Source organism: Anthonomus grandis, chromosome 11, assembly GCF_022605725.1.
Source record: "Anthonomus grandis grandis chromosome 11, icAntGran1.3, whole genome shotgun sequence".
Taxonomy (NCBI): Eukaryota; Metazoa; Arthropoda; class Insecta; order Coleoptera; family Curculionidae; genus Anthonomus; species Anthonomus grandis.
The window spans coordinates 10,174,548-10,190,057 of NC_065556.1; the positions used below are offsets into that span (position 1 = coordinate 10,174,548).

Below are 15,510 nucleotides of genomic sequence, written 5' to 3' on the forward strand. Positions count from 1 at the left end.
TTTACTTACGAGTCCATTTTATTTATTACGTAATTTCATGTATTTACGTGGCAATAAACAAAGACTTGCTCCTTGCATGGATCTTTTAAATTCTTGTATTATCATTTCAACTCATAATTCTTAACTTAATAAAATAATTACAATTATTTATGAGTACATAAATGCGTTACGAAATAGGGCAAATAACCTTTAATTATTCTTTAAGTTTTACTTAAAAAGCAATTTTTTTCGATAACACAATTTTTACCGAAGTGAACTTATAATAAACCTATATAAAATGACTTCAGTATTGCTTTCCAATATTTGTAACTCAATGTATTCGTTTTTTTACTCGTTTCAGGTTGGAAAAAAGGGAACCTTTGCTCTTATTTCTGCCGTATCGGTAGGTCCAACTGGTGAAATTCTTGTTGCTGATAGTAGAATCCAAATGTTTTCTGCAAAAGGCGACTTCATGGAAGTGATCTATGATGAAGGAAAAGGTAAATAAATGGAGGTTATTCCCTTCTCTTACGTACCAGGCGTCTCACTAAGAATTATACTCCGCCATATCTGGAAAATTATTAGTGGTATGCCCTGCGGAAAGAAAGAGGCAACGAGAAATTATTGGATGTTTTTTTAATGTCCTAGAACCGCCGTTTAAAGATTCGACTGCTATCGCAATATTTGTTTAAAATGACGATTGGCAAAATAAATACGGAAAACAAGCCCTTAACTAACTTATTCGTCAGATAAGATATCAGTAGTACCTCTTCAAGGTACTACTATTTCGTAAGATCATTCTTATAAACTATGAGGAAGAAATAAATCATTTAGATAACAAGGCACTAAACATGAAACAACGTATCAGTACAGTTTTAATATATTATAGTTTTTATTTATTTTTTTTTATATTTTATTTTAAACAAATATACCAAAAACAATAATAAACAAAGAAACATTCAAATAACGCTACTGTAACAACTGTTCAAAATGCCCTCCATTAACTTCAGTGCATTTTGAAATACGTTGGACAAATGACTGCCGTATTTTGAAAAGAAGATCCTCATTATTTTTTTACATATTTACAGAATTTACAATTTTTACATTTAGTTCATTTAGATTATTTATAGGACTATCATAAACAATTGATTTCAAATATCCTTAAATATAAAAGTCTATGGGGTTAAAGTCTGGACTACGCGCAGGCCAAAGCAAAGGTCCTCCACGGCCAATCCAACGTTCGGGATATTGTTCGTCAAGGTAATTGCGTACCTGTCGAGAAAAATGCGCTGGCGCCTTAATGGTATTGCATAAAATACATGTTCTGCGTAACATTTAATGGTATATCTTTTAAAAGATCTACAAGTTAATTTCGTAAGAAATTTAAGTACGAGTCTCCGTTCAAATTAGGTGGTAGTTCATGGGGGCCTATTATCTGGTTTCCAATAATACCACACCAAATTTTAACTTTAAATTTATGCTGGAAATGACGACTGACAACTGAATGGGGATTTTTAGTATCCCACATATGAGCATTTCTAAAGTTAAATACAGTTTACAGTTTTTTTTTTAATTTTTACAGTTTTCTAAGTTTAATAGTAAATCTAGCCTCGAACTACCAAAAATGCGATTTAAATAAAGTAGTAAATAAATATTATTTCAATTTTTTTTTGAAAAATGGTGATTATGTTGAAAATGGTTGCTCCTAGCAATTTTAATAAGGTATACATTTTTTATGTAAAATTAAAAAAAGGAATTTATTTTGATTCTTTTTAAAATATACGAGGCGGAAAAAAAGTTCTAAAAAAGTAAAAACTAACGCAACAAGCGCCCTCTACCGAAAATCGTATACGAAATTTTCTTTTTCTTTTTAAAAGACTCGTATATTTTAAATTTCATGTCAGTATGTCAATTGGTTCAGGAGCTATGAGAAAAAAATGATAAATCAAATAATACTTTGATAATCACATTATTTTGACGTAAGGAATCTACTGTTGTTCTATGTCCCATTACTTTCGGGACACCCTGTATAATCACCAAAGACAGTGGTAAATTTGAAAAATAAAAATATCATTCCACATATTTTCCAAAGGTCATTGGTTTGGGTTGAAAACGATCAGTAGCAAATTTATATTAATACAAACGAATTTATTACATTCGCCAAACTTTTGGCTATTATGAATATTTACCGGTTATTATATACAATATCCGGATTAATTACATTAACCATAACATATATATGCAGTTTATTGAATTATTTTGTTGTTATTTAAAGCTTCGTCAGAAAACAAACACTTTACCAATCCTTGTGTATATTGGCAAATTAATATTGCATATAGGAGAATAATGCATTAGAAAAAAAAGTACATAACAACCACTAAAGCATGAAAAAGAAAAGACTGTATACCCACCAGTTATCATTCCGACACTACCCCCCAAACCGCTCCTGAAGACTACCATTTCCAGCATTTTTTTCGCAAAAATGGAATGCTAGTGGAACTTGTATGCTTAGGTATACATTTTAGTAATAAATATTTACCTATACTATACTATACTATACTATAATCGTTGATTGAATATTTGGGAACAATTTTATTTCTGGACAGAAAACCATACAAAAACATGGTCAGCAGTAAGATCGTTAAATGTCCTAAAAACAAATTGAGCGCATCGAAAACTTTAAACTTTACATGTGTTCTATAGAAGATGTTCATAAAATTATTCAAAACATGAAAACTAATGCTTGTGGCATAGATCAAATCACGTCATCTATGTTAAAATATTTCAGTCTATTTATTGATACAAAATTATTTTCCTTAAAGTTGGAAAACTGCAATAGGCATGGCTTTACCAAAATCAAAAACACCAGAGACCTTTAATGATTTGCGCATTATAGCAATTTTACCTGCCATTTTTAAAATAATGGAAAAAATTGTATTCAGCCAGATGTACTCATATCTAAATATAATGGAATGATCTCAGAATTGCAAAACGGGTTTCGTAAGGGGTTGTCTGCATCCTCCGCCTTGGCTGTCGTAACTGATGATATAATTGAGGCATTGGATAATGGACTTGAAAGTATTCTTGTACTATTAGATTATTCTAACAACTCTAAGTCTAAAAGCAAAAATGAAAATAAAAAAAGTGTCTTATGATATTCCAATTGATCAATAAAATGTATATTATTATAAAAAATCTTTATAATATCATACATTTTAATGATTAATTGCATTTAATTAAACAAATATAACACAATAAAATACTATATCACTTTTAAGTAAAGAACTAATGATGATCACTTTTTAATAAGAACTGCCATACATGGCATAAAACTCTTATTTGTACTTAGAGAAAGAATTGAACAATGCTTTTTAAATATTAGTGTGCTATATTAGTGTGTCTAATTTGAGCGTATTTTTACTGTAGAACTATTAATCTCAGATGCATGGGCCTGTTTGTAAAAGATTCTTAATAATATCATCAAGATGGCAGTACAGAAACATAAATTATTTAGTGCAAGTTTCTAGTGGCGCATAGACCCCAAAACTTCATTAAAACGCATTTTGAGAAAAATGGCACTTGGACCCTTTTGCATATTTCACTCTTCAATTATACAAAATTTGGTGTATCAATAACATTAATCACTGTTTGTACTATATACTGTTTTCGAAGCTAACGAACTTTCTGAATAGTGCTAGTGCTAATAAAAGCTCTTAAGGGTAAATCACTTGGTAAATTAACTAAATTATCGGCTGCTGTATTTTTAACCAGTGCATCAGAAATCATAGTAAAAAAGTACTTGTACACACATACCTAATTCAATAAGTATTAGAAGTCCTACTGATAATATCATCTCTCTCATGTAAGAAATCAGTTCTAAGGAAGTTATCTGAACCAAAAAATATGTTCTTTTGAATTGTGTTGATTTCCAGTAATGAAACCCATTGGTCCCTTTGGGCATGGTCATTAGGCAATCTATAATAAGTATTTGACATTTAATTAAAAAAAAAATTATAGTAATAAATTAATATGTGGTGCCAATTACTATATATATTATTGTAAGTTGCATTAAAGTAAAACAAAATAATATATAATAAAGTAAAATAAATAAATTTCAAAATTCTCTAAAGGCGATAAAAAATTAGTAATTTTATCTATCTACCTAAGGTCTATGTTAAAAAAACATGACTATATATAGATGTCTTTTTTTATATTATGCCTTTTTTTCACCAAAACAACAAAAAAAAATAAAACCATGGACAAAAAAATATAACCTCTAGTTATATATTTTTTATAGCCTATTAATAGATGAATATTTACAAAAAAATATTTTGATTTAAAGATATAAAGATTTTTGTATTTCACGCACACTTTCACATTCAAGTTTTTATTAGGTTTATTTCTATAAGAACCCCTATTCTACGTTTATGATGATGGTAGCCCCATGATGTGATGTTATGAAAGAATCGCCACTTACTTGTGAAAAGATCGGCTTGAATCGCTTTGTTATCATGATGCGGCACAAACGACACAAGTTTTTGCCATTCCAGCAATTAAAAAAAAACTAAAATGTGACCTTTTTCCTTTTGAAACCAAAAATTAAAGAAAATACACAAATCCCGAATATAAACAAACAGCCGTTTGACAGATGACACTAGGAGTATCGCTCAGGCGCTTAAGCTTCCAGTGTTGTCGCTTCATTTTTTTTAGAAGTAGTTTTAGGTATAAGAATGATATAAATTTTGTTTTTTTTTTTGCTTAAGAATATTATATTTATTCTTAAAATAGGTTAATTTTATTTATACTTTTTATTTTAAATTTTCCTGTAAAATACACCGCAAATAAGTTAAATGAACGTTACAATGGTTGTTAATATATAGCTAAAAATTTCCTCCGTTGGAAATTTGTGTAGACTTGACAACAGAAAATCGGCAAAAATGTATGTAACAAAACACCCCTCTTACCCCTGTGCACATATTGGACTCAAAAAAAGTTGTTGTTTACTAATTCTAGCCTTTCAATGTTCTATAAGGAGTACCTCAGGGCTCTATCCTTGGTACCGTTTTCTTTATCATTTACACGTCGGATCTTATAAGCTCTCTTCATTTCGGAAAGATACAAGATTTTGCTGACGATACCCAGATGTAGTAACACTTCTGTTCAAAAGATTTTGTTACTTCTAACGAAACTATTAATCATGAACTAAACAATCTAAAAGATCTCTCCAAAAAACACGGCCTTCAACTGAATCCATCAAAATCTATGCTGTTTGGCAAAAAAAAAAGTCAAAACAAATATTTCAAAAATAAAATTAAAATCAAAATAGACGACCAAATATTACCATTTTGTAATTCTGCTCGTAATTTGGGTATTATACTTGATTGTCAGCTTAATTTTTCCGATAATGTTAAGCAACTTGTACAAAGGTCATATATATGGCTTAAGCAACTATATTCCAACAGAAGGCTTTTAAGTACCAAGTTAATAGCAATGTTATGTGAAACTCTTATACTTTCCCACTTTAACTATTCTGATTTTATTTATGGCTCTTGTCTTCGTCAAGCGCAACAATATCGTATTCAAAAGGTGCAGAATACATGTATTCGTGTAATTTTCAATTTAAGAATATCGCGCAACCTTTTAAACGAAAACGTACCAGACAATGGGATGATGATACCGTCGCGTCGGTGTAGGTGAACCCGAGAATTCTGCCACAGTCCTGTGCTAACAGTTACTGTCTGCCTGGTTTGCATCATTCGCCCTGAAACCTGGGGCGCTTTGAGCTGATATCTGTTAGTGTTTAGCACAATTATCTTTAGTAGCGTAGTTAACAGCTGCTTCTCTTGCATAATATACACCGTTATGCGGGCAACAAATCAAAATAAGTGTTGTTTATAGGGGACGTCATAATAAGGAGAAACAAAAACAATAATGTAAAATTCTTTAAATCCCAGATTCTGATAAGGCCGCGGAAATATGGATATTTTTTTGATGGTGAACACACTGCTAGAAAATAATGGATATGCGAAAATATTTTCTTCAAAAATCTACTTACGTAAATTTACGTAAGAACATACCAAACAAAATTGCAAAGAAGAAATGTATGGAAATTTGGTTCTTAGAAAGGTTTGGTATATAATTCATATACATTTTTTTTTCACTAAATAAAGTGGTCCATTTATTATAGAATTTTCACAAAATATGTTATAAATATTGAATTCAATTTAACCTATTAATACAAAATATTTTGTTTCAATTTTTCTTTAGTATTAGAGTTGACGAAAACAAAGAAAAACACAAAGTCACGGTCTCACACACCGTTTTTTTCGTTTTCGTCAATTTTGTATGTTGGTCTCTTAGAGAATAATGGATGAGATTTTTGGATTTAGTATTAGAGTTTTATTATTTTAGTAGTATTAGATCAATACCTCAGAGGTAGTTTTATAAAGAATGTATTATACCTACTCCAGTCAATTAATGTAGTTAAGGATTTATTGATCATGGATTGTTTAAAGTGAGTCAGATTTAAGTTATTTTTTGTAAATTTGGTATTAATTATTTTAGCTCAACTGAAGTATTTAAAAATAATTTAAAAAATATATTCAAAGCATTTACTGATTTATTTAGATCCTTAATTTAATCCTTGTTTTACTTGAATATTTAACAAATGAATGCTCGGATTTTGAATATATTTTAATTAGGCACCTTAATCAAGATCCCCTAGAGAATTTATTTTCTGTTATAAGAAATAGGTGTAAATGCAAAGCAAAGTCAAGTTTTCAGCATTATCGAATTGCCTTGCAATGTAACAATAATATTAAATTGCAACATTAATTGGACAGTGGAATTTGTGAAGATGCCCAGTTTTTTACATTTACAGTGAAGTTTAATTTTCAAATATTGATCCCAATAAAATTTAAGTTATTGTTATTCCTAAATTACCTCTACAAGCAATATAAGTAGTTCTACTTATTCCGATCTAAAAATATCGAATAATTTAAAATAAAACCGTAAGTTTGTTATTTTAAAACGTGTTTTAATGATATGTAATATTTCTAGATATTTCGCAAAAATCTTAACAGAGAAAGCAAAGTGTGAAAACAATTGTAAATATTTTTTGAGAAAGGATAAATCAGAAGTAAGCGATATACGAGAAAGAAAGGAATATTTTAATTTATTAAAAATTACTAAATCTCATAATGTATTTTCTCTAATAATGCCACCAGACTATTTTTTAAATTTATGTCAAAATAATAAAAGCATATAATGAACTTTATCATACTCTAAAAGTAACTAATAATTTATTCAAGTCAATTTATATTATTAGATAAAACAAAAGTAAATTTCTAGAATCACCTAGATTTATAACTGATGTATTTTAAAGCACAGGTTCATTAGCCCCCAGTGACCTTTGTCCTTGCTTCATAATCATCCAAAATACTTCTGAACCCAATAAAAGATCCACTTCTGCAGAATCATGAAAATCAGCGTTAGCTAATTTCACGTATGGGGCAATAAAAATATGATTTTTATTAAAAGTAGTCATAGGTAAGTTTTCTGTTATTTTATTTAACACTAAACAATTTATTTCCAACTTAAAATCATCTATGCACGATTTTAACTTAATATTAACGTATCTATTTATACGTGTTAAAGTTTCACCAATCCGTTTTACGGAATGATGAATTTTGTTAGACTTTAAATTTAATTTCATATATAAAGCATTTCATATAAAATTACTTTGCGAACCACTATCGAGAAGCGCTCGACATCTAACAACTGACTCATCATTTATTATCTCTATCAATACTGTCGGTAATAAAATTTCAGACACTGCGCGCCAATTGGCAACGTTGCACAGCTCCACCAAATCATCTGCGTGTCCCGATACTGTCGACCGTCGGTTCTCCAATTGATTTCTCGGGAGAAGGGAGCGAGCTATTTGCACCAACGTTTGCATTTGTAGATTGATTATTTTCAATTTTATTTGAATGAAGTAATGTGTTGTGAGCCCTATGACATTTTAAACATGTATTTAACTTACACTTCCAGGAAGGGTGAGAATGTTGTAAACAATTTAAACAAAGTTTTAATTTTTTTACTGTATCAATTCTTTTTTCCACCGACATTTTTATAAATTCATCGCATTTAAAAATTGAATGATTTTGAGAACAATAATAACACTTATATCTAATATAATTTTCTATGTTGTCTATAGCCGAAAAGCCATGACTTCCTGACCTTCTACTTTTCTGCATATCTACAGTGGACATTTCTAATTTTTCTAACACATCACACTGTCTTAAGAAACTTGTTTATGTCTTCTAAAGTAGGCAAGACAGACCCCATCATAATTATAATTTTTCCAATCACGACGCGTTATTGAGTCAAATTTGTTCAATATTATATAAATAATAATACGATCCCAGGAAGAAGTATCTTCTCCTAAATTATAAAGAGATCTTAAATGTTCTGTCACCGAATTATTGAGATTCCTTAGCCCATTATAAGACTCTTTATTTAATGTAGGGTATTCAAATATGCTACGAATATAATTATGAATCATCAACGCTTTATTTTCATATCGATCGGTTAAAAACTGCCAGGCTACTTGGTAATTATTAGCAGTAACTTCAATGGCTTTTATCACTTCAATTACATTTTTTTCCAAGGAGGTACGAAGATGATAAAATTTTTGAATATCATTTAAAGAATCATTGTTGTGAACTAAACTAGTAAAAGCGTCTTTAAACTCTAACCACGAGCAGTAATTTCCCTCAAATCTTGCTAAGATTATGGGGGGCAATCTTATTTAAGACCTATTGTTATTATTATTAGCATTATTACTTAAACTTGGATTAGAGCCGTGTTCAGAATTAACCACTGAATTACTACCAGAATTATTATGAAATGTTTTACATACTAACTTGAGACACTACACTATAATATTTACTTTCAAAATCTTCCTCCTCTTGGAGCATTTGCTCTTTACCTATGGTTTGACTTTCAAAAGAAGTTAATTCAAATATTATTTCATTAAATTGAGTTAATATAGGCTGAATGTCATCCAACCGAGACTCCACCTCAGTAACAAATTCTGTTATATCAAAAAATCTGTTATATCATTTTCTAAAAATTTACTAAAACGGGTTAACTTACCCTTTCAAGCTCTTTTCCTAGCCTTTAAATTTGATTCGTCAGACATTTTGTTGATCCCAATCAAAAATACTTTATATTTTAAATATAATTAATAACCCTCTTACCTTAGAGGCCCGCTCGAGAACCGCTGGTGTAAACAGTCAGGTCCCGGCGTTTTACGTTTTATTGCAATTCTGTCGACTCTCGATTACAAACGACGATTTAATAATATTCCTTAATCTCCACACCAAATATTGATTGAAAGTTTATGTTGAAAATTGTGTTTTTGGAAAGCATGAGGATTTTTTCCATCTAATAGATATAATTATAGATAGACATGATATTAGGCCCAATAAAAATCATCTTTTCTGATGAACGTGACTTTATCCATAAACTAAATTTTATTGCAAGAAAATGGATCATTCAACGAACGCTTTCTGAAAAATTAACTGAACGGACTGAAGATTTCGTGGATTACTTATTGTAATAATAAAACGCTAATTTATAATTCGTTTAAAAGGTTTGAACGCTATTTAACAAAATGCCGATAGTTTCATTAATAATTGCAGATTAATCTACTGTAATCTCTTGGGTTTTTTACATTCAGGTGACATTAAAAACCTAAAAAGATTACTAAAAAAACTAGTTAGCGTTTATAAATAGTCAACCATTTGCGATAAATTTTTTTGGTTTTTCGAATAAATGGAGTTGATAGATAACGACCGCACGCACTAATATTTACTTTTTAAAATAAAAACTAAATAGCTGTTTAAAGTGTAGTGTGTAATGATTGAACAATTTATTGTATTCCTTATTGCGCCGCTATATTTTGTTAAATCAAAGAAGTTAAAAGTATTTTTTTTCTATAGGAAAAGGAAGATTTGGAGGGATAACAATAGATTCAGAAGGTCGTATAGTCGCCAGTAGAACAGAACAAAAGGGACGCAGCTATTTGCAAGTTCTGTCTTCGCATGACAAAACAGTGAATCAACACATTGACTCCCATGACTCAAAATTAAAAAGACCTGGAGGATGTGCTGTTACCAATGATAATCACGTTGTTGTGGTCGATCTTGGTAATAACTGCATAAAAAAATATAGATATTGGTAAAATTAAAAGTGGATTTGTATAATATTTTACTTCTTGTACTCTTAATTTTGACGGTTTTGTTAAATATCGCGGATCTGTGTTTGGCCAATTGACCTGATTAATAGTGGAATATTAATATTTACAATTTTTTTGAGTTTTAAAAGCCCCATGGTATTAAGAGAGAGAAAATGCCATAGTTATAACAATAATATACAATAATGCGCTGCAATATCAAACTTCACCAATTAAGGAATTAAAAAACCTTATTTAGACATAACTTTAAAACTAGCAAAAGTATTAAATTCCGGTTTCAAAGCTTTTCGTTCAACTTTGGTCTTCTTTTCTAATACAGTCAAAAACTTAAGTGTACCGCGTGATTACATTTTCCAAGTAAAATAATAAAAACTCATAATATAAATTGCTCCCTCTAGCACAGTTATTAAGAGCTATTTTGTATCAGAACGGAATTTTTTTTATAATCTTCCAAAGGAGATTTGGTTTATTAAAATCAAATAAGTGATTTAGAATATGCAGCAATTTTAATTATTACCTTAAACCAAAATTAGAGTATTTTCTAGACTTTCCAACAGTATTTCCAAAAGTAGGGGAGAGTGGGGCATAGCGGAATGATATTTATTTTTTTTTAGTTGGCGATCTTAATATTTAAAAAGAAGGTGTAAAAATGCTGTCAATCAAAAGTTTAGACTCTTCTTTAAAAAGGACAGTGATAAAATATTATCTAAGGTGAACGGTTTTTGTAAAAAAAAAAACTTAAAAAAAAAGAGAAAATCATTCCACTTTGCCCCTTCGATGGGGTAAAGTGGAACACTATACGGGGCAAAGTGCAATGGAAAATTTTATCAATAAAAGTCGCATATAAAAGCATTTTTAGGCATTAAAAAAGTTAACAACATATTTTATTCACAAAAGTCGCATATAAAAGCATTTTTAGAGTGTATATCATAGGCGGTACATTGTTCATGAGCCCATCTTTCGCAGCGACTGCAGGATATCCAGCTTTCTCCAGAACTGGATTTAAGGAATTCACCATCGCAAAAAATACATCTTGTATCATCATCATTTTGAACACCTTGTGCAGAAACATGTTCTGCCCTTTTGCGTTTACTTTGACGATGTTCCGGGTCTTTCTTTTTGCTTTCAAAAACTTTTTTTTTTTACAGTAACTAACTTCATAGGAGTTGGACTGTTTTTTTCTAGCAGTTCATGATAATACGGACTTGCGGTTAACACTGCAGTTTTTCCTCTGTTACGTGTTGTTGGTTTCTGTTTAGTAGTCTACTGCACCTGGAGTACCGGTATAATGTCACGGGAACTGCAAATTTGGTTTTCAGTCAAAAGACCTGTCTCCTCTAGAACTTCTGGAGAACAGGAAGGAGAGACATTTGAAGAACAAGAATGAATTGATAACAAAGGGAATGGTTTCACTACTACTTTTGGGAAACATGGGGGTATTTTGCCTACACGCTTGCTGCAAGAAGGAAGAGCTTTTTTATCTTTTTCAGTTATTTTTAACACAAAATCTTTATCGGGAGCTGGTACCGCTACTATTTTCGACGAACATGATGGTATTTCATCTTCAACATCTTTGCTGCAGGAAGGAATGGCTTTTTTATCACCTTGATTAGCAGTTCCTTTTAACAATATAAGAGGAATATTATCATCGGATAACGAGTCTTCGTTTTCCGGAGCAGGTCTGTAAAATAACAAATTTATGTTAGGTATAAAATAAACTGTCAAAATTGATACCTACCTATTAGTTGTTTCACTTGCTGCAAAGGTTTCGTCAGGGAAAATATGTGGATTAACAGGCCAAATGCCTGTTTTTGCAAACCCGCTAATGGCATTCTGCGCAGTTGAGGGCCTTAGGAACGCTTTCCCAAACAATTGTCCAACTTGTCGTATTGTTATTGGTCTTCCAGGATGATTTCGTAAGTTCACATTCCTGCGTGTAAAAGGTGCTGAGAGGAAACATGAACGAAACGTCAAGTGGCTGAAGGCGATGGCTGGTATGTGGAGGTAGGCAAATAATATGAACATGATTTTTTCTAGCTGTTTCAAGTAAAGCAATATTTTTTGTATGGCTTGCGTGACCATCAAGAATTAGTAAGATTGGTTGATCAGCAGTTGGTTTGACATGTCGTAAAAAGTGATCGAAACATGTTGGGCAAAATATGTCTGTGTTCATCCATCCTAAAGGATGGCATACAAGTTTTGTATCAGCCGGTGTCCGCTCTAATAATTCTAAATTTTGTCTTACTCTTGGAAATATCATTAATGGGGGAATATATCTCCCTGCTGCATTAAAACAAATGACTGACGTAGTTGTCGTCCCCCTTTCTGCTGAACTAAGTGTTCCTACTTGCTTTTTGCCTTTAGACGCAATCACTTTTGACGGTTTGTTTGGAACCGTTGTGATTCCTGTCTCGTCCACATTATAAATTTAGCTTGGCGAGAATTTGTAGCGATCATTATAGTTCAATGAGCAGGCTAAAAAAGGCAGAAACGGTATGCCGGTTAAAGGCCGTAGCTCTAGCGATTGAGGTTTTTTCGGGAGTTCGCAGTTAAAGCCTTGAGTTCCGCTTTAAAAAGGCTAAAACCCAATCTTTTCCCGCCTTTCCTTTCTCATTATTAAATGGATGGCTTATCCCGTTCCTTACAGCGAACTGATAGGCTAGATGCCTTAAGTCTGATATGTTTAAGCCAAAGTATCTGCTCTCCATGAACAGACAGTGTTCAGCAAGCTGTTGCTCTTGTTGTGGTGTAAAACAACAAGTAAATCTGCCAAACTTTTTCTTAAAGCTTCCTCGGCCGCGCAGTTTTTTTAGCTCTTCGAAACAATGTTGTTTGTGGCACATTATAGCTAAGAGCTGCCTGCTCATAGCTCAAACGATTTGCTCGAACTGCTGTAATAGCGTTGACCATATCTTCCTCATCCCAAACATGTTGTGTGGATTTACGGACATAATTCCTAACCATTTTTGTCGGACCTCTAAAAAAAATAGGACTAAAAAATAAACATATGCATTCGAATGAATCTAGTTTAAATATTGTTTTTCTAATGGAATGCATTCCACTTTTCCCCTTTTGACATTTTCCACTTTGCCCCATTTGGCATCTTTTTAGTAAATGTTTGTTTTTTTTTTTAACAACTGTGATTCGATCCATCTATATTATTTAGTACACTTAGTTATATGTCCTACCTTGAAAATAGCTGCTACAGTTTTTGTTAAAATATTACAATTCAGATTTTAACACAAATTTATCACCTTAAGAAATAAACAAATATCCATCAGTTTCACATAACGTCAAAAATCTAAACAGCACATACGCGCAGTGTTCACCGCTTGACGTACTGAAATAAACCACTAATTTACTACGTGTTTTGGGCAATGACTTATCAATGCGACGTTGCCATATGTACTTTCCACTTTGCCCCACTCTCCAGGTTAATATATTAGTTTTGTGAAACAGAAAATTGGGCTCCCTAGCGGTAAAATATATTTTTTTATATTAGCGGTAAATATCTCACCACATTTCTAAGTAAAAAATCGCATTATAAACAATAGATTCTGAAATACAGCCGCTTACCTTGTTTATTTGTCCACCCTATACATTGAGATTTAATCCGTTTATGTCAAGTAATAATGGAAAAGATTCCATGAAATTTTCTTTTAATTGTTTTGTATAAAGGATTTATGCTAGAGGAACTACTTTAAATAAGATATTATATTACCGAGAAATAGAAACAGTGACATTTTTCTGACCTTGAGTGGGCACTAAGTAAGAAATAACCTTAATAGGGCTTTTAAAGTTATTTCTTATTTAAAACATAAATTTTTATAAAGAATTATATCTTGCGGAAAAAACAATTGAATATTTTATGAGAAAATGTTTTTCGGTATAAATGAGGAGGTGCTATTAAATAAACTATAATAGTGTCTAAAAATCCTCTAAAAAAAATGTTTATACTCCAACTTCAATTAATTCGCTTTATCAATTATTGACACACCTAATAAGAACTACTTCTCTTTAAAAAAATAATTGGTGTAACTGCATGTTTGCACTTTAAAGTGTTAACTCTTCAAGGATTGGTTAGTTTTAAAACTATATGTGTTGGTTTGTACTATATCTCTTGTTCTTTTAATACAATAAAGACTAATTAATCTGTATTCCAATATACATTTCCACACCATACATTTACTGACCTTGGGCGCTGACTCAAGTTAACCATTGCGAATTCCCTGTCCTGCAATGTTACTTCATCAAGGCGTACAATGCTACGTCATTAATCATACACCTCGACATTTATCCTAATGGAATCAATTTTGGAAATTTATTATTTTACTTATCTCAGTTAGATACAAAATAGGGAATATGCTACAAATATTCCCTATTTTGTAGGATATATTATATTTATACTGGAACAAACTGCGGTCTTTCTTTTTTTTTCTGCAGACAGAAATTAAAGAATTATTTGTTTTAAAAATTCAAAACTAAATGGTACAAAATTATTATCCAAACTGAAGACTGGTAAAGGAGATCGCCTCTGATAACAAAGACCATTATCAAGGGGTCCAATTTTTCAACAGAAAATATAGGACAAACCACTTTGCAATTATAACACCCAAATTACATACATACAGCACAATCTTAAATTTTGGATATATTCTATTAAATTTTAGGATTTTATTATTATTATTATTATTATTATTATTATTATTATTATTATTATGTACATATATTTTCTTACACCTAATATTTAATAAAATTTATCCAAAATTTAATAGTGAATATGTACCTCAGGTTTATGTTTAAAAAAAAATTATGCCTGATTGTATCTTTAAAGAAATATATATTTCTTTAAAGATACAATCAGGCATAATTTTTTTTACAGTGCTGAAAAAATGTATGGAATTTTGTTATTTGAAGTATATTTCTTTCTAATATTTACTGCAGCATATGCATAGTAGAATACGATTTCTAACGATATTTATTTATGTTTTCATATAAAATAATGATTATTCATATTAATAATTTTTCGTATAACAGTTGGAAATAAGTATGGAAACTTCGACTACTTTATAAAAAGGGTATTATAAACATTATGATTCACACTTTTTAGTATTTTGTAGAATACCCGTCAGCATCTAAAATTGCCTATCTTCTAGGCATACAGTAGACCAATTTTTGAAGAGTTTCTGGAGGTATTTTTGACCACTCAGATTTAATAATGTTAAAAAGTTGTTGCTGATTTTTTATATTAAAGTGTATTCCAATACGGC

At 30.8% G+C, this 15,510-nt stretch overlaps 1 protein-coding gene across 2 annotated transcripts in view; it reads left to right on the plus strand.

Annotated features, from left to right (window-relative positions):
- Positions 1-10,615, plus strand: part of LOC126741952 (tripartite motif-containing protein 3-like) — a 98,328-nt gene extending 87,713 nt beyond the window's left edge. For both annotated transcript variants that reach the window (XM_050448434.1, XM_050448433.1), the window contains exons 12-13: positions 341-479; positions 9,987-10,615. In XM_050448434.1, coding sequence (XP_050304391.1) covers positions 341-479; positions 9,987-10,228 — 381 coding nt within the window. In that variant the 3' untranslated portion in view covers positions 10,229-10,615. The remainder of the gene's footprint in view (positions 1-340; positions 480-9,986) is intronic.
- Positions 10,616-15,510: the final 4,895 nt, after the last annotated feature.